The sequence below is a fragment of the Paroedura picta genome, chromosome 6 (assembly GCF_049243985.1).
Source record: "Paroedura picta isolate Pp20150507F chromosome 6, Ppicta_v3.0, whole genome shotgun sequence".
NCBI classification, from domain to species: domain Eukaryota; kingdom Metazoa; phylum Chordata; class Lepidosauria; order Squamata; family Gekkonidae; genus Paroedura; species Paroedura picta.
The window spans coordinates 15,617,309-15,635,513 of record NC_135374.1 but is presented as its reverse complement, the minus strand read 5'-3'; the positions used below and the strand labels follow the sequence as shown (position 1 = coordinate 15,635,513).

The window sequence follows — 18,205 nt, the reverse complement described above, 5'->3', positions numbered from 1 at the left end:
ACTCTTCTTCAGTAATCTCAGGGCTCTCTCAGCCTCACCTCCCTCACAGGGTGTTTGTCTTGGGGAGAGGAAGGGAAGGCAATTGTAAGGCGCTTTGAGACTCCTTTGGGTAGGGAAAAGCGGCATATAAGAACCAACTCTTCTTCTTCAGTAATCTCAGGGCTCTCTCAGCCTCACCTCCCTCACAGGGTGTTTGTCTTGGGGAGAGGAAGGGAAGGCAATTGTAAGGCGCTTTGAGACTCCTTTGGGTAGGGAAAAGCGGCATATAAGAACCAACTCTTCTTCTTCAGTAATCTCAGGGCTCTCTCAGCCTCACCTCCCTCACAGGGTGTTTGTCTTGGGGAGAGGAAGGGAAGGCAATTGTAAGGCGCTTTGAGACTCCTTTGGGTAGGGAAAAGTGGCATATAAGAACCAACTCTTCTCCTCCTCCTTACATTAAAGGCTGGCACAGAAGTAGTATTGAAACAACAGGGTTTGGTGAAGGACACCTGTGCTTACCTTCCTGAGGGGGCCTGTTTCAGTGGGCCACCACTTTCGAACAGCTGGGCCTTGGCTGCCACCCTGAAGAAGGCAAGAAAAAGTTTCAGGCTGACACAAACTCCCTTAAACACAAGAAACGGAATGCTTGCAATGCTGGGCAGACTTACACAGACCCTGGCCTCTGATAGCCGTTACTTGACATCGTGTCTAATCGCAGTCTTCGGCACATCTTGGGCGGCAGGTCTGGATTCGCCAGAGTTTTTGGGGTCTCTTGGCCATCTAGAGAAGCTAAACTCTGAACCGAACCGCTGCAGCTTTTGTTTCCTGAATAACGAAAGGGACAAACAGAACCTTCTTGTGCATCTCTTGCAGGGTCAACTAGGAGCTCGGCAGTCACCTTAAAATCAGAAAACCTGAGCTGTCCTTTGCTGCTAGGCAGCAGAGGTGAGTTGGCTGATTTGCACCTGCAGGGAAGAAGTGTTAGACCGGCAACTTCGTACACAGACCTGTGTTTTCCGTATCAAATGGACAAGTGTTGTGGGGTCAGCAGCAGGCAAGGCAAAGCTCCCTTCAACTAATGGTGGAACTTTCTCCAACTGGAAAGGAAGGGAGCTTGCTGTAGTGGGCTCCAATGATGGAAGTCTCCTTCCATTGCGGAAGGGCCAGACCATTGGTGGAACAGAACCCTCCAATCTGGCGAGCCAGGTTTGGTTTCTCTCTCCTCCACCTGCTGCCAGCTGGGTAACCTTGGACTAGCTGCTAGAGCCTGTTCTCACAGAGCAGTAATATCAGGTCTCTCTCAGCCCCACCTCTAGCCCTGAAGCTGCTACAGTGTGGACTTCTAATCTGGTGACCCAGGTTTGATTCCCCACTCCTCTGCATGCAGCCAACTGGGTGACCCTGGGCTTGTCACAGTCCTGTTAGAGCTCTTTTCACAGAGCAGTGATATCAGGGCTCTCTCAGCCCCACCTCCCTCACAGGGTGCCTATTGTGGGGAGAGGAAGGGAAGGCGCTTTGAGAGGCCTTCAGGTAGTGAAAAGCGGGGTAAAAAAACACAACTCTTCTTCTTCAGCACGAAATCACTGGCTGCTCATCCCCTGCGAACCATAACCCACCCTACATGTGTTTGGCAAAGGCGAGCAAACAGCATGCGCATGGATTTACTGCTTAGCTCCTCCTTTAGGTCACAGGCAATGTGCATCAAAGCCAGTTTGCTGGTAATCAGCCTTTAGAAAAAACAGCAGTGACAGCAAATTACTGGGTGGTATAAAAAAAAATAGCAACTGGCGCAGGAGGTTTGCAGTGATCATTATCATCACGCACAGAACAACACTCAACAGTGGGGAAGCGGCTTGACTTCTTTGATTTCCCCACCCCCACTGCTGGTGGGCAGAAGTAGAACAAACCAACCTGCATATTAGCGAATGGAAACCCCAGAAGAAGAAGACTTGGATTTTATAACATGCTTTTTACTACATGAGGGAGTCTTGAAGCGGCTTCCGGGCACTTATCCCTTCCTCTCCCCATAACAGACAGCCTGTGAGGTAGGTGGGGCTGAAAGAGCTCTGACAGAACTGTTCTGTGAGAACAGATCTACCAGAATTGTGACTAGCCCAAGGTCACCCAGCTGGCTGCATGTGGAGAAGTGGGGGGACTCAAACCCAGCTCTCCAGATTAAAAGCCCCCATATTAGCATATAAGAACCAATTCTTCTTCAGTTATCAGGGCTCTCTCAGCCTCACCTCTCTCCCTCACAGGGTGTCTGTTGTGGAAAGAAGAAAGGGAAGGCGACTTTAAGCTGCTTTGAGACTCCTTCGGGTAGAGAAAAGTGACATATAAGAACCAACTCTTCTTCTTCAGTTATATCAGGGCTCTCTCAGCCTCACCCACCTCACAGGCTGGTGGCAAAAGGCAAAATTGGAGGGTTTCTTGCCCTTCTGGTGTATCTGTTTTATTATTTAATTTATATATTGTCCCTCTCGGACTTGCTGCCTCGATGTGCTGTCTGAAACATGGGAATGCGTATGTGCTCACAGCTGCTCTGCTGACTGGGATTTTAGTCCTTTTGGCTACCAATTGTTTTAAAATGCATTCGTTTTTTTTTCTTGTCATGTATTTTTATCACTGTGAGGTAAATTGCGAACCAGTATGAAATCAGAGCGTTGGGCCAATTTCTTTGGAATAAGTATAGTATTTTTAAAGTTGTAATTCCACACTTAGTAATCATTATAAGATGCCTTGTACTTCTGTCATGACACAGAGGAAACACATTCCTTTTTTTTAAAAAAAGAGAAAAATAAGCAGACCCAAGTAAGCGGGGTCTTGTCCCCATTAACACCAAACAATAGGGTTGGGTGCTCTGGCGTCCAAAATGCCTGTTCGTGCCCGAAGCAACCAGCACTGTGGCATGGGGGGGAGGGGAGGCACACCGCCACCCATGCCTCCCCTCCCCTCCCCTCCCCCCCACGCTGTGACGCTGGCCGCTTCGGACGCCAAAGCGCCCAACCCTACCAAGCAAGACGCCACATGGAACTTACCTTCAGCAGAAGGGATTGACCTGACAGACGAAGCTGCCGACCTTTTCATCCCGGAGAGACTATAGAGTCCTTTTTTGGCCAGGTCCGTCGGCGGAGAAGCATTCTCCGGGCCAGTGATGGAGGCAATGCTCTGACAGTCAGACTCTACGTCCGTTTTCGCTGCATCCTCCTTTGAGGATGATTCGGGACTGGTCGTCCAAAGTCCCGAATTTTTCTGCCCATTGGAAGAAGGGGACGAGGCGATCCAAGGGACTCCTCCTGCCTTCTCCCTGGGCTGGGAAGACGTGGATTTGGTGTTGCTGTTTTGTTCTGAAGAGTGAGAGGAAAGGGATTCAATGCTGCCCATGGGAGTGCTGTCTGGGCTGCTACTGTAGGAGTCACCTGGAAGGGTGGGGAGAAAACAAGCCCGTTTTTCTAAAGGGATATTGAACCTCATTTGTTTAAAACATTTATTAAGCCTCTGTCTCCCTTGTGGAAAGCCAGGGGGCTTAGAAATACAAGTAGACAACATGAATAAAATGATTATACGGAACTTTGGTTAGAGAAACTATCGGAATTTGCCAAATTGGCAAGATTGACAGTACTAGTTAATAGTCGCCCAGAGAAGGAAATTCACGAGCAATGGAAAATGTTCATGGACTATCAGTCTAATCAATAAACAGCTTGTGGTGGTGAAGGGTGGTGGGGGAACTGAAGATTTGAAGATATTTGGTTAGGAGAACCTATCTTGGTAATTATTGTGTTGTATGTATTATGAATATAACAATAATAATTTAAAAAAATGATTATGCAGAACATAGTAAAATCAATTTAAGTAAAACTAACAATTGTAAAAAAGCACACAATGGGTCACATTGGTTACCAAGGCTACACTTATAATTTATTAAAACGTTCCACATGTACAGTAATTTTCATTCACTTTTTCACAATTCTATACAAGTGCCTGAGAAGCCGCATAACTTAGTATTTGCTGCTGAATACAGAATCTTGTGAATCTCAACTTTAATTCTAAAAGAGCCCTTAGGGTTCATTTTTTGGCAAAGAAGAGTTCCAACCATTATGGACACAAAGCTAGGCCGTATTTATTGGAGTGAGAATCAGAATGCCCCACCTTTGCCATAGCTTAAGATGGCTTGCATATGAACATAGGAAAACCCCACATAACCCTTGCCCCCCCCAGGGGAAGAGATTCCAGGTGAAATCTCTAAAACCAGAGAAGGGCTAAATCAGACTATCACGGGCCAAAGCCTGGAGCTTCAGGAGGTTAATTAGTTCATTACCCCACCTCTTTATAGAGACAGGTCTGCAAAAAAAGGAAATATCTTCAGGCTTTGCTCCCTGCCAAGTCCCCGAAGATTTATTTCCCAAGCACCAAGGCAATGCAGCTGTCCGTGCTTTAGTTCAGAAAGCACCGGAATGAAATGTAACAAGAGAAACCCTTGAAATGAACAGTTTGCATGCAAGATACTGAAGGATCTCCCCACTCCAAGCTCTAATAGGTGCAGAGCCATCAGCTGATGATGATGTCATAATGCATCCTCGGACGGGGACTTGCTGCTAACGGGGAGACTGACCATCATTACAGCTTGGTCCATTCCACTGCTTTGGAGATAGATTTTTATGTGTGGATGAATTCTCCTGATTTTCTTACGTAAACAAAGCCAGCCTTACGTGGCGGACACCCAGCTGACCTTATTTTCGGGGGAGAGGGTACAAAAATCAGTAAAACCTCAGAAGCTTGCAAGTTGCAACACAGGATCTGCCCATGGGACATGACGTGCCAACATCAACAACAGCTGAGATCAGTACTCTTTTCATAAAGAACAAGAGCATCTGCCTTCTGCTACTACCCAGGTAACTGCCAACAGGTATGAGATCAAGATGCTGGGTGAACCCTACTTACTGTCCGGGTCCGCAAGGCATGGGGTGTAGCGTCCTCTGGGCTTGCGAGGGCCTGTGGAGAGGCAGATTGCTCTGGTCCTCCTTGACCCTGATCGGGACTGAGGCTGGGGAAGAGGGATGTTGGGATCTGGGGCTGTGTGGAAGATCTGCCGGTGACAAGCAAAGAGACTTCAGTCACTTGGAATTTTTTAACGGACTGCATGCTCTACACTTTCCCCCTTAGGATAATAGAGCATGTCTGACCTCGGAGCTTTCAAGAGATCTCATGGGTTTGGGCCTTTCCCCTTTATCAATAGATACCACACCAATTCTCTCCCAAGACAAGGCGATACAGCCATACACAAAAAGAAAAAAAAACTAAAACTATTGAAACTTGCTCTATTCAAGGCAATAGGACTTGAAATCCTACAATTCAATGCCAGCGGGCTGGTTTACAGCAGAAGGGGGAAAATAACCCCACGGTAATTCTTTCTCAGAAGGCCTGTTTCAATGCCTAGTGACCAATCAATTTAGCCATAGTGTGGCTACAAGAGTGAGTGAAATTAATTTTATATATATTTTTAAAACGTGTTAAACAGTTATTGGGTGATTTGACCATATATGGTCATGTCAACCACTCCTACCTCCCCAAATGGCCAATGATAGGCCTGGAGGGGGTGGGAAGGGGAGGGGATGGATGGACCCTGGATGGGCATGTTTACAGCTAAGTTTCTCAACCATATTCTACACGATTGTGCTACTTCTGGAGTTTCTTGAAGTCTGAAAAATGTTTCTGGGGCTTCTCATTGGTAGAAAGTTTGAGATAGGCTGCACTACACGGTATTCCCCTACTTCTGTACTCATCTCCGAGCACTGAAATGGAGCAACACTGGAATCTCAAAGCAACACGGTGTAGAATATCTAGTGTTGCATGTTGTTTTTTTTTTAAATTATATAAGGGGCCCAGTCTTCCAGGAACGCTTGTGTGTCTTCTCTCTTACCTTCTCGTAATGCTCAATGAGAATCTCAACCACAATATTCTGAAACTTGATGTTCATCATAGCCGCCACCGTCTCCTCCTGGGCTCTCATCAACGTGGGGCCAAATATAACCCCGAGGTTGGAAACCGTCATGAGGTTCTGCTGACTGTGTAACGATACCCTGAGGAATAAATGAAGCAGCAAAACAAAATCAGGGGTGTGTGTGTGAGAGAGTTCAACCACTAGATTTTTTGTTCAACCACTAGATCTTTTGTTCAAGTCACAGGTCAGAGGGAAGCAGAAACTACATTTGTTCTGCTACCAATGTTTTCCTTTTAAAACATCATTTGCTGCTGCGATTTTATAGCAACTCCCTCTCCCCTTGTGATGAAAATATTTTGCCTTTACTGCAGTAACTCATCTCTGTTGTCAAAAAACAAACAAAAAAAACCCTTGTCTTTTCAGGGTTATATGCAAGGCTCCAAGTTATAGCCTCGTGGGAGGGTTATGGAAATCAGCTTATGGTGTAATTGTGCTAGTAAGGAGAAGGAGGAGGAGGAGGAAGAGCAGGAGGAGGAGGAGCAGGAGGAGAAGGAGAAGGAGGAGCAGAAGAAGAAGAAGGAGGAGGAGGAGAAGGGAGGGGAGAATAATAATAATAAGAATGTGCTGTAGAGTGCTGAACAACGACTCATGGCGACCCAGCCAAAGGGTGTTCCAAGGCAAGAGATGAGCAGAGGTGGTTAGCCCTTCGTCCACATAGCAACCCCAGTTTTTCTTGGTCTCCCATCCAAGTACTGACTGTGGCCAGCCTTGCTTAGCTCCATCATTTTGACAAGCTAGTTAATGCTACAGTGATAATTGTAATATCTGCTATTTTCAGCACACTTAAGAATGAAACTTTACACACTTAAATTTTCCCTGAATGAGGTTGAAACCAAGAACATACCACAGTGTATCCTACAGATAAGAAGTTGCAGCAGCGTCTTTAGATGTTTTAAAGCAGAGGCTAGACAGCCATCTGACCGAAATGCTGATTCTGGAAATTTAGACAGATCGCGAGTGGGTGGGCTGGAAGCACCGGCTCGTACGGCCCTATCCTGCATGCCCAGGGAAATGCCGATTGCCAATTTGGGGTCAGAAGGTGAACTTCCTCCAGACCAGACTGGCCAGGGATTCTGGATTTTTTTTTGGGGGGTGGGTGGGCATCATCTAGGCAAGGAATTAGGGTCACTGTGGGTGGACAGGTGGTTGTGAGTTTCCTGCATTGAGTAGGACTAGATGGCCAGTTGAAGATGAAACTCAAATACTTTGGCCACCTCATGAGAAGGAAGGACTCCCTGGAGAAGAGCCAATGCTGGGAGCGATCGAGGGCAAAAGAAGAAGGGGACGACAGAGAATGAGGTGGCTGGATGGAGTCACTGAAGCAGTTGGTGCAAACCTAAATGGACTCTGGGGAATGGTAGAGGACAGGAAGGCCTGGAGGATCATTGTCCATCAGGTCGTGATGGGTCAGACATGACTTCACACCTAACAACAGATGGTCAGTATGCCCCCTTCCAACTGTTTGATTCTATACAACAAATGGGCACTGGTCAAGCTGAGCAGTGAAAAATATGAGGTTGTCTTGAAGAATGGTCCTCATCAAGTGGTGGCAAAATTCTGGGGTCCTAAGTCTTCCTTGAAAAATATACATAGATGGGCATGTTCCACAAGTTGCCATTAAAATGCATCCCTGAAGCAATAAATGTCAAAACTCCGGAGGCCAAAACTGTGAAGTGAATGCCTAAATGCTAGCACATCCAACCCTGCTCCAACTTTTCACCTTGTTACAGAACGAGGTTGGCAAATTGGGGAACGGGTAAAGCAATTCCAAGAGCACGGCAAATCCATTTCTGCACAGATCATGCCATTTTCGTTTTAGATGGAAGAGTTCAATGTCTCATTTAAAGAGAGGCCTATGAAAAATGCAGCTAAATTAATATAGATAGAAACAATAAGTAGATCTAAAATGAACAGCTGCAAATGCGGGGCATAAATTCCCTGCTTTCCCCTGGTGGGACCGCTGAGAAAACATTCATCTGTTTGGAATCATGTATTGTAAGAAAGCTACATTTGCTGCAAGGAGGCAAATGTGAAAGCCCAGGAGGGTGGTCCAGGGGCATCATGCCAGCCTGCCGGTGACGCCCTCTAGCGTTTTCATGGCAGACTCAATACGGGGTGGTTTGCCAGTGCCTTCCCCAGTCATTACCGTTTACCCCCCAGCAAGCTGGGTACTCATTTTACCGACCCTGGAAGGATGGAAGGCTGAGTCAACCTTGAGCCGGCTGCTGGGATTGAACTCCCAGCCTTATGGGCAGAACTTCAGACAGCATGTCTGCTGCCTTACCACTCCGCACCACAAGAGGCTCTAAGTAAAGCTGTAAAAATTGAAAAACTTGTCTGTTTTTCTTTTCATTTAATGTGAAGGCTCCAACCCAAATGGTCTCTAGATGTGTCCCGTTTTCAAACTTTTCCTCAGTGGCTGTCCTCTCGCTATTCGATCGGGATAAGCGATTCCAAATAGGAATGTATAACACCTTAATTGCGCAAATGAATACTTAATATATAATCTGGCCAATGGCTTTGTATCCTATGGAGCGGCTCCCAGTTTCCTTGGTGACAAATTGGGTCTTTTAGGTAACAAAACAGAAAAAAATGAAATTGATATTATTCTGACAAGCAATGAATAGGTACACATTTTGGAGGGAAAAAGTCCAAACTAGTTCTGGCAAAAGAATTGTCCATTCTTAAAAAAAAAAAAAATTGCTTCTTCAGAATGCTAATAAGATGGGAACTTTTTAATAACCAATTTTTCCCTTGGCCTCATCTACTTTCTCCCAGCTCAAGAAACCAGGAGCTGAAAGTCGATGATGTCTTCTATCTCATAACAAAGCACAATTCCTGCCTTCCAAAAGCCCATCTTTACTGTGTCACGGGTCAAGGTACAATTTCAGATATTGCCAATTTGTAGACTGCAGCTTCCCTGTATTATAAAAGTGTGAATTAGAGGAGTCATTTTCCATCTCCTTTTTTATAGTATGATGGCACAGAAAGCAGGAAGTTTTTCCACGGTCAAATCCATCTGCCCTGCTTAGCTGCACACAATTTTTAGTTTATGTTCTTTACATACAAAGACACTGAAAAGTGATGTCCATTACAGATCTGGGGTTTGTATATCGATGTATGTAAGTATAAAAATGTATGTATGAGAGAAGGTGTGGTTTAATAATCAGAATGTTGGACTTGGGTTCAAAACCCAATCAACACGTAATAGCTCACTGGGTAACACGGGGCCCAGCACTGAGCCTTGCTCGGCCTGCCTACATCTCTGGCGCTGCCACTTCATCCTCCAGCATTGCTGCCGTGACCTATGGCATTATGGCCATGGTGGTACCTGCTGCCACATCCCCCAGCACTGCCAGCACAGCCTTCGCTGGCATGGCCTCCTCTGTTGTCGGCCCAGCCTTCTCCACCACCTCAGCTGGCTGCCCCATGGCTGCCAGCTTTGGGGCTTTTTTGGGCCTCTGCTGCCGCAGCTTCCCTGCCTCACATCCGTGTCCATTTCTGTCCCAGGGGGTGCACCAGAAGATGTGTTCCACATCAAAAACTGCCCCGTACAATACCAGACCAGCAAAAAAGATGTATACGTGCCATTTTAACCCGACATTTCAAATACTATATAATCACATGCACACACCCTGAGCCCTCCACGATCCTGCTAACAGCCCTCCATATGGATTTGTGATAGAATTTTTCTGCTTTTAGGCAGGCAGAGTATTTTTTTTTAAGGCAAAAGAAACTCTCTACAGATGCAAGATCTGATGGCCTAAGGATATGAATGCAGGCAGCGCTTTTGGGGAAAGACACGGAAATATTGCAGGAGAAGAAATAATAAACTGGTGGGAATAGTTAAAACCATCGCCTAGAGCTTCCCTTCCATATAATCGTTTTTTCCCAGCAGAAGGAGAGGACAATTATAACCAACGGATTAATTCATCCGGCCTCGTTTATTGCCGGAAATGTCCTGGGCTGCAGAGAAGTAATGCATTTCTCTCTGCTAGTTCTCTGAGAGTACAGGCACCATTTTCAAGAGTTATTTCCTCTCTTCGGGACAAAGCAATTAGAGAGAGAGAGAGAAAGAAAGAGGGAAAAGGCACAAGGTTCAAGCAGCCTCTTTCTGTTTCCTTCTTCCCTTTTCCTTCCTTCAACGACCACCAGAATGCCAACTAAAGAGGAATTACTTGACCAAGTGCTTGATGAGGATGTCCAGCATCTCTCGGTTTTTCTCCGGCAGTTTGTACACGAGAGCATGCACTGCTTCCACCCTGTAGTTCTGGTCATCAGATTCTATTAAAATAAAAAGAGGGGGAGGGAACAATCCCCACGTGGTTATTTACTACGTTTATCATTGTTTTTCTTTTTTTTTATATTTGAATTTATTGCCCGCCACTCTCGGCAAAGACGGCTCGTGGCGGGTTACAAGATAAAATAAAGTAAAATACAAATCCCCTTAAAAAAAAAAAAAAAACCCAAACACAACAGCTAATAGAATACAACCCAGCAAGAACACGATGGCAAACCAACCCCCCCCCCCACCTACGCCTCCTGGGGACCAAGGGGAAACAGCTGGCCACCATTGATAGAATATGGTGGAATACCTTCCCTCCCTACTCCTCCTTTGGGGGGGCCATAGATCATAGAATCATAGAGTTGGAAGGGGCCACACAGGCCATCTAGTCCAACCCCCTGCTCAACGCAGGATCAGCCCTAACCATCCTAAAGCATCCGAGAAAAGTGTGCATCCAACCTTTGCTTGAAGACTGCCAGTGAGGGGGAGCTCACCACCTCCTTAGGCAGCCTATTCCAAGAGAGATCTTCTCTTTGCCCTGGCCGCAACCAAAGACCTGGCGGAAGCGCTCCGTTTTACAGGACCTGTGAAAAGCTGAAAGCTCCTGCAGGGCCCGTAGCTTCCCAATAAAGACCCCAAAAGCAGTTTCTCTTCTCCTCACAACAACCCTGTGCAGGTTGGTTATGCTGAGAGGGTATATTTGGCTCATCTGGGTCTTCCTTAGAACTGCCCCCCCCCCCAGTATTTCCCTAAAAGAAGTGCTGAGGAGGAGGGGGGAGAACTTGCAGGAAATGCCTGAAAAGAGAGCTGTGGAGGTAAGCTGGGAATGAGCTCTGTGTTCATGGACTGAAGGATCGAACCCAACGGCTGAGAAGTTCAAGCAGGCCGACCTTGTTCAGGATGGCATAAGCGCACCAGGTGAGGCTGAGCCCTCAAGTGAACGGAGCCTTCTCAGTGGTAATATCTGAGTCAGGCCTGAGGGTGGTGTTACTGCCTGTATCAGCCTTGCTCTGGGGAAAGCAGACGTGGCCCAGTGTCTGCAAGGGATTTACTATTTTTACTTCATGGTTTACTTACTAACTGCAACAATGAAGTCCTTGTGCAACTTGTAGGTCATCAGCGGCTCTGCGAGACACCTGGGTAAAAGACCGGAGAAGAAATGGTGAATGCACGAATGGATCTTCGCTTGTTACTGACGACAAATAATCTCATCTTCTGTACCACTATATATTTCTGGTAAGGGATTGGAGGAGGAGCCGGTCTCATGGCCTAAGTGCCACCACCCACTCTGGGTGGCTGTCCTGCCCCTGAGTGACTCCTCCTCCAACCAATCGCCTTTCGTCCCCACCCCTGACCACCCCCTCCTACATGAGAGCTGCCCCTGCCAGTGAGTTCCCTGGCCTCCAACATGCAGCGTTTCCAGGCACTGGGGGGAAGGAGAGGCCATCTGAAGAGTTCTTCCACCCCTCCCCCAATCGCGGAGGGGGAAGAAGCGAAGCAAACCGCTCATGTACCGGACGGGAAGCAACGGCGGCAAAACTCAGAGTAACCGATTATGCATGCGTTGACCCCGGCACCACTTCTGGCTGAATCCCGGTCACCCGGAAGCTGCGCTTTCTTCCGCGTTTCGCTAACGTGGCTTTTTTGGCGGCATGCACTGAATCTGCAGCCGGTTGCAGCCGGCTCCGTGCGTTATCGGTGATTTTAGTCGCTGCCATTCCACCCCGAATGTGCGCTATCCCCCCGTGCATAATGGGCCTGTGTGACGCGTCTATCGTAGAGAGCCACGCACTGTGTACTACGGAGCGAGCTCCAATCTTGTGTATTACAGACAGTAGCAGCAGGATGGGCCCTAAAAGGCATGAACGAGAAACATGGATAATTGGGGAACATAAAAGAACGGAGACTCTAACCACTGGACTCACCTGAGGTAGTTCTTTAGGCCACTTGTGATAGTTTTATTGTCCCAGACTTCCAAATCAATGTCTATATCAGGAGGAGATTTAGGAGCTATGGGAGAGAGTGAGACACACAGAGATGGCGTTCCTCGTTTGTTTTATTTGGCAAGAAGTACTTTTAGCTGAAATGAGTAGGCGCTTAATGTGCCACTAAGTCATAAGCTCTCCAACCAGGACACAACACAAATGCAAACATCAGGGATATGCGCAGGTTTTCACATCTATCCAGGTTCCAAGACTGTGAAATAAAGCTTCAGACAGTGCAAAACTCATAGCTTGATAATAGAGCCCATGACTTGCAAGAAAATGTCCTAGGACCTAGGTTAAGTCCCCAATACCTCTGGATCAAAAGATTTTCAGAGGTAGCCTCCAGGATAAAAGTCCTTAGTCTAACACAGGGGTTCCCAATCTTTTTTTTTTTTTGAACCTTGGGCACCTTTGGAATTCTGAAACAGGACGGTGGGCTCAATCACAGAATGGCTGCAATAATAAGTCCATGCTCTGGTTCGGCCTCACTCGGAGTCCTGTGTTCAGTTTTGGGCACCCCAGTTGAAGAGGGATGCAGACAAACTGGAGTGTGCCCAGAGGAGGGCAACAAAGATGGTGAGGGGTTTGGAGACCAAGACGTATGAAGAAAGGTTGGGGGGGCTTGGTCTGTTTAGCCTGGAGAAGAGACAACTGAGAGGGGATCTGATAACCACCTTCAAGTATTTAAAAGGCTGCCATATAGAGGATAGAGCAGAGTTGTTCACTCTTGCCCTGGGAGGGATGGACCAGAATCAATGGGATTAAATTAATTCAAAAGAAATTCCGTCTAAACATTAGAAAGAAGTTCATGACAGTGAGAGCAGTTTCTCAATCAAACAGGCTTCCTCGGGAGATGGTGGGTTCTCCATCTTTGCAAATTTTTAAACAGAGGCTGGATAGCCATCTGACGGAGAGGCTAATTCTGTGAAAGCTTAAGGGGGTGGCAGGTTAAGCGATAGGGTTGTGAGTGTCCTGCATAGTGCAGGGGGTTGGACTAGATGACCCAGGAATTCCCTTCCAACTCTATGATTCAATAACAAAAAGCCAAATGCTACAGGATTCTAACTCTCTGGTATTTGAGTCGGAAGCTCTGTCTAATGGGATGCCTTTTAGTCTGCACAGCAAAACCGCCACCTAGCCCTGCCCACTTTCGAAAAGCAATCGGTGAACAGTACCACAGAGGGGTCTGCTGGTCTAAGAGCCACTGCTAGAAACGAACCAAATGATCTGACTCAGGCCAGATTAGCTTCTTATCTGACTGGGAAACAGCCTGCAGAACCCCACAGTATATTGCGGTGCTGCCACCCCAAGCAAACTTACAAAACACGGTATTCATCAACTTCTGAACTTTGGAATTCACACCGCCTATTCTGTACAGCCCCAAGATTGTGATCCCTGCAAGGGCAAAACAGGAAATAACAGTGACATTCTGTTCCGGGAGACTTTGAAATCAATGGCTTACTGATTTATTTTATACAAAGCATTTGCGCCATTTCTCTGTCCCTGGAAGTCCCTTCTAACTTCACGATTCTATGAATCAATATTCATTCATTCATTCATTCATTCATTCATTCATTCATTCATTCATTCATTCATTCATTTGTTCATCAATCACATTTTTATACCGCCACCCCCAGTATAGCTGAGAATTTATTTAGGGAAAAGGAAATGTTTCATTAACACTGTCAAATGGTTTTTACTAAAGAATGGTTAGCCCCTCCATACATACCTCTTGTTTCCACAGCATGAATACATTTTCTAACGAAGTTAAAACCAGCTTCATTTAGGAACACTGTCAAAAGAGGAAAAAGGACATGCAGGATTCTCAGTATGCGTCAACATCCAGAAAATCAGAAAGCCAAAGCCTCTCATTCCACTGTAAGCAGAACTATCCCAATACTGGCAAAAGTGTCTAGAGATCAAAGTTTGTGAAGGGTTAATATTTAAATTACCTTACTGAGAAGAAACAAGAGAAGCGATACAGGGAAAGGGGTTTCCTATAGCGTATTACCTTCCATCCTTCACTGTAATCCTTCAGTGCTATAGCAACACCATTGAGATTCCGTGACTCCAGTGACTCAGTGGAGACAATGCATCTCAATGGTTCTGCTATGACACTGAAGTGCCATACTGGTTTAGCGCTATAGCACTATAATTAAAAAAAAAAGATCAGGTAAAAAAGGGGAGGGGGAAAAATGGCATTGTAAGAAGCACTATGGACATTTAAAACATCTTTAAACCGCCCGTGGCGCCGCGGGCGCCACGGACTAAATAAAAGACTAAGGGGTTCTAGGGCGGGATGTGTCCGTGATGAGGAAGGGTCCGGATTGGACCCTTCCTCCGGACAGACAATCGCAGTAGCTCTCTTGGCTGCTGGCCTGGCACGTCGGAGGCGCAAAGCGCCTCTGACGCGTCAGGCCAGCCGCAAGGGAGCCTCTGGCAGCCGCGTGGAGCGCGCCTGCCGGGGGCTCCCTGCCCGGCAGCCTGACGCGGCGAGAGGCGAAAAGCGCCTCTCGCCGCATCAGGCCGCAGCCCGAGGGAGCCCCCGTCAGTCGCGCTGCCGGAGGCTCCCTGCCTTGAGAGCGCGGCCGGCCTGACGCAGCTCCCTTGGTCGGTGAACCGAAGCCCCTCTCGACCGGCCTCCACGATCGGCGCCGCCTCCACGATCGCCGCCGGGGGCTCCCTGCCGGCCGCTCTGACCCAGCTCCCTTGGTCGCCGAAGTGAAGCGCCTCTCGACCGGCTTCCACGACCGGCGCCGCCACACCCACCATGAGGCCGGAGCCACCAGACCCTGAAGATGGCTGCTTTCCTGAGAGGTAGGCGCGCCTCCCGGGGGGGGGGGGGCCTGCGAGCGGCCGCGGATCGCGTCCCGGCCCATGCCTGCCCTTGCATATATGCCCAGCTGCTGGAAAGCCAGAGACGCGCCCCGCCGCCATTGCAAGGCCCGCTAGCGCCCGCTGTATTCGGGGTGCAGCGGGCTTAGTTTCTAGTTTTAAATGATTCAGATGGGAGGGTAGAAAACAGAATACAGCCATTTCTCTCAGAATTGGATCAGCTACACTTTACTAACCCCACACAAAGAGGTATGAACAAGAAGTTAAATTCCTCTAGTGGCCAGAGGGAAACCCATTAGCTACTCATTACGAAAATTGAATACAAAAGGTATTCCGAAAATGGCCACAATTATCAGTCTCCGTTTCTGTCAACCGCAGCACAAATTGTGAGGCTACAGGTAAGTGGAGAGAGACCACTCAATATGTTTTCCTAGAGCTCAGTTCTGTTAGGGACTGGAAAGGAGCCATGTTTAATTCCCATTTGTAGAGATGATGATGATGACGGTGCCATGAGGAGTACAAAGGACACACACTGATAAAATTACTGTCAGGATTGTCAGATTGAGCACTTAACCCCGACCCATTCAGGAGTAAAACGCTGGGAGGTGAGAATTACATCATGATGAGTCAAGTCACAATGTCAGGTTGAACTGTACCATGACATCCTTGAGCAAAACTGGATATTACCAAGCACCATTAGAAACGTCTGGAGGAAAGGCAAAAGGACTTGCGATGGTCTTTAATGAGTGGTTTTATTTCACTTCGGTGGACCTCCTTGTCCTGTCTCTTTTAAAATCTCCACAGCTCAAGTTTTGCCAACCGGCTGTATTAAAACGAACAACATTTCTAAGTGGTGAAGATGGGGACTATTTTGTCATGAGGCAGCAGCCTGCTCAGCGCTTAAGAAGATCGTTTTGTTTAGAGAGACAGAAAAAAAATATATGCAGGATTATAGTTCACCTATAGTTAGCTGCTATTTTTAAAAATAAATGAAGAAACCCTTCCTATATGTATATGACAAAACTAGAAGAGTGTTACTTAATGTAGGTTACTGCATATATGTGACCTGGTGTGTCAAAACTGAAAAAATACTGGGAAAAAAATCTTAAAGTTATTTTATGTTTTTTTTTTTGTAAGCTGAATGCAGATTCCGTGATCTGTTTGGATACCAGTATAGCCGACCCAAATAAAAGATGATTCCCTGCCCCAGCTTTTATTTGGGCATATTGAGCTGTATCAATTAACTGCCAATTTTGTTCCCCTCCTTCCAAGCAAGGGGAAGTGAAACAGATGGTTTAAATAGCTGGTAGCCATTTTGGAACCGAAAAATTCAGCATTCCAGATTATATGAGGAAATATAAATATTTGTTTGGATTCAGTGTACCTGAACCTGAAAAACATAGGTTTTTTTTCTTTTTTTACACACCCCTATAGGTAACTGCATTTAGATAAGGTCTTATCCCTTGATAGAAAGAAAGTACCAAGGGAAAGTACCTCATATAAATATAGCATGTCTATTATGGATATTACACAAAATACAAAGGTATAAATATTTCATACAGTTAATTTTTCTAAAAAAAACTTACTTTCCTCTTTCTTGCTAATAATGGCTGGCAAAGTATAAATCTGAAAAAGAAAAAATAACAAAAAAGAACATCACACTGGTACGCATCATTTGGGTTAAACTAAATGGCCAGTACGGCCCATTCCAATTCTAGGATTTAGCAACCAATAATATAAACCAATCATTTATTGTGTGAAAAAAGTACTTCTTTTTTCATCAGATGTAATGTTAACTTGTTCCATGGAAGGGCACATGTTCTAACACTGTTAAGCAAAGAGAAAAACATTATCTCCTGCCATTAAACATATCTCCCTACATGACAAAATTGTCTGGCCTCTTCTCCCTTCTTTTAAATGGTATTAGCCTCTACAAATGTGAACGAGGCACTGATCTCCTAATATACTTAAGAAACATGGTATTCTCTCTAGAACGAAAAACCAGGTATGTACATACCCCCTTCATTCAAAGTCCCTCACATAATTCTGGGAGGATAAATAGCATTTTAGAGCCTCCTTTGTACACCAGAAGGTCTACAGAAGTTATAAATAATAGATAGGCACCAAAGACGCTAAACAGGATGGTTATTTATACGTTACGGACTGTTTCTTGTATTGTTTATACATTTTTATGTAAACCGGCCAGAGCCTCTGGGGAGGGTGGTATATAAATCAAATCAAATCAAATCAAATCAAATCAAATCAAATCAAATCAAATCAAATCAAATCAAATCAAATCAAATCAAATCAAATCAAATCAAATCAAATCAAATAAAAAATCAATCAATCAATCAATAAAAGTGCTGCCACACATCTGTATATTGAGAAGATGCTGGAGATTTTACCTCCTCACTATAGTTCTTCTGCTGTATTGGATTTTATTCTGGGGGGTCATCTGACTTTGGGAACGATTTTTCAAAGTATGGTGGGGGCAAGTCTCCCATTATTAATAATTCAGATTTAAGCTCTGTATATTTTAAAGGATACATTAAGGTCACATATTTTCAAGGTGCACAATAATGCCAAAAAAATAAATTAAGAAAAAAGTTTCCTTACTGGTTCTTTCCCATCCATAGCTTCCAGCCAGAGCTTCCTATTGGATTCAGAAAAAGCCTGAAGTGTAATGATCCCATGTCTATGAAAAGAGAAACAAAAGTCCACTTATTTAGTTTTCACAATTATTTGGAGATGAAAGAACAAATCTGAGGGTGTACTGGCCGGGTCCCATGAATCTGTTCCTCCATCAGTAGTGCTTTCCTTTATTGCAAGAAAGCTCCTGCTTGACATGAGGCTCTTCTGACCAGTGGAAGATCTTGATGATTGAGTTGAGGGAAATCATGAGTTGAGGGATGCATCGGTAATGGAATGGATCCACGGAACCTAACCCAACTTTCCAGTCAAGAACTCATCAGCTCTATAGTTCACTAAACAAAAATGATGAACTTAGAAGACAAGTCTTCTGGGGTCAAAAACCAAATGAGCTAAATAAAATGGTGGAACAAACCGAGACACAACCTGTGCCAGCTCTATAAGAACTGGGTATTTTTATATCCCACTTTT

The 18,205-nt window shown here is 45.8% G+C and overlaps 1 protein-coding gene across 4 annotated transcripts in view; it reads right to left on the bottom strand.

Annotated features, from left to right (window-relative positions):
* The window catches only part of ARHGAP42 (Rho GTPase activating protein 42), a 202,307-nt gene that overhangs the window by 15,752 nt on the left and 168,350 nt on the right, over positions 1 to 18,205 (bottom strand). For 3 of the 4 annotated variants that reach the window (XR_013231712.1, XR_013231711.1, XM_077341502.1), the window contains exons 11-22: positions 17,702 to 17,780; positions 16,672 to 16,711; positions 13,980 to 14,042; positions 13,571 to 13,645; positions 12,191 to 12,275; positions 11,343 to 11,401; positions 10,159 to 10,264; positions 5,900 to 6,059; positions 4,921 to 5,065; positions 3,018 to 3,398; positions 648 to 804; positions 499 to 561 (exon numbers count right to left, since the gene is read on the bottom strand). Coding sequence is in view for 2 of the 4 variants with exons in the window: in XM_077341502.1 (XP_077197617.1) it covers positions 499 to 561; positions 648 to 804; positions 3,018 to 3,398; positions 4,921 to 5,065; positions 5,900 to 6,059; positions 10,159 to 10,264; positions 11,343 to 11,401; positions 12,191 to 12,275; positions 13,571 to 13,645; positions 13,980 to 14,042; positions 16,672 to 16,711; positions 17,702 to 17,780 (1,413 nt within the window). In the remaining 2 variants the exon portion in view is untranslated. The remainder of the gene's footprint in view (positions 1 to 498; positions 562 to 647; positions 805 to 3,017; positions 3,399 to 4,920; positions 5,066 to 5,899; positions 6,060 to 10,158; positions 10,265 to 11,342; positions 11,402 to 12,190; positions 12,276 to 13,570; positions 13,646 to 13,979; positions 14,043 to 16,671; positions 16,712 to 17,701; positions 17,781 to 18,205) is intronic. The other variant, XM_077341501.1, reaches the window with a different exon arrangement.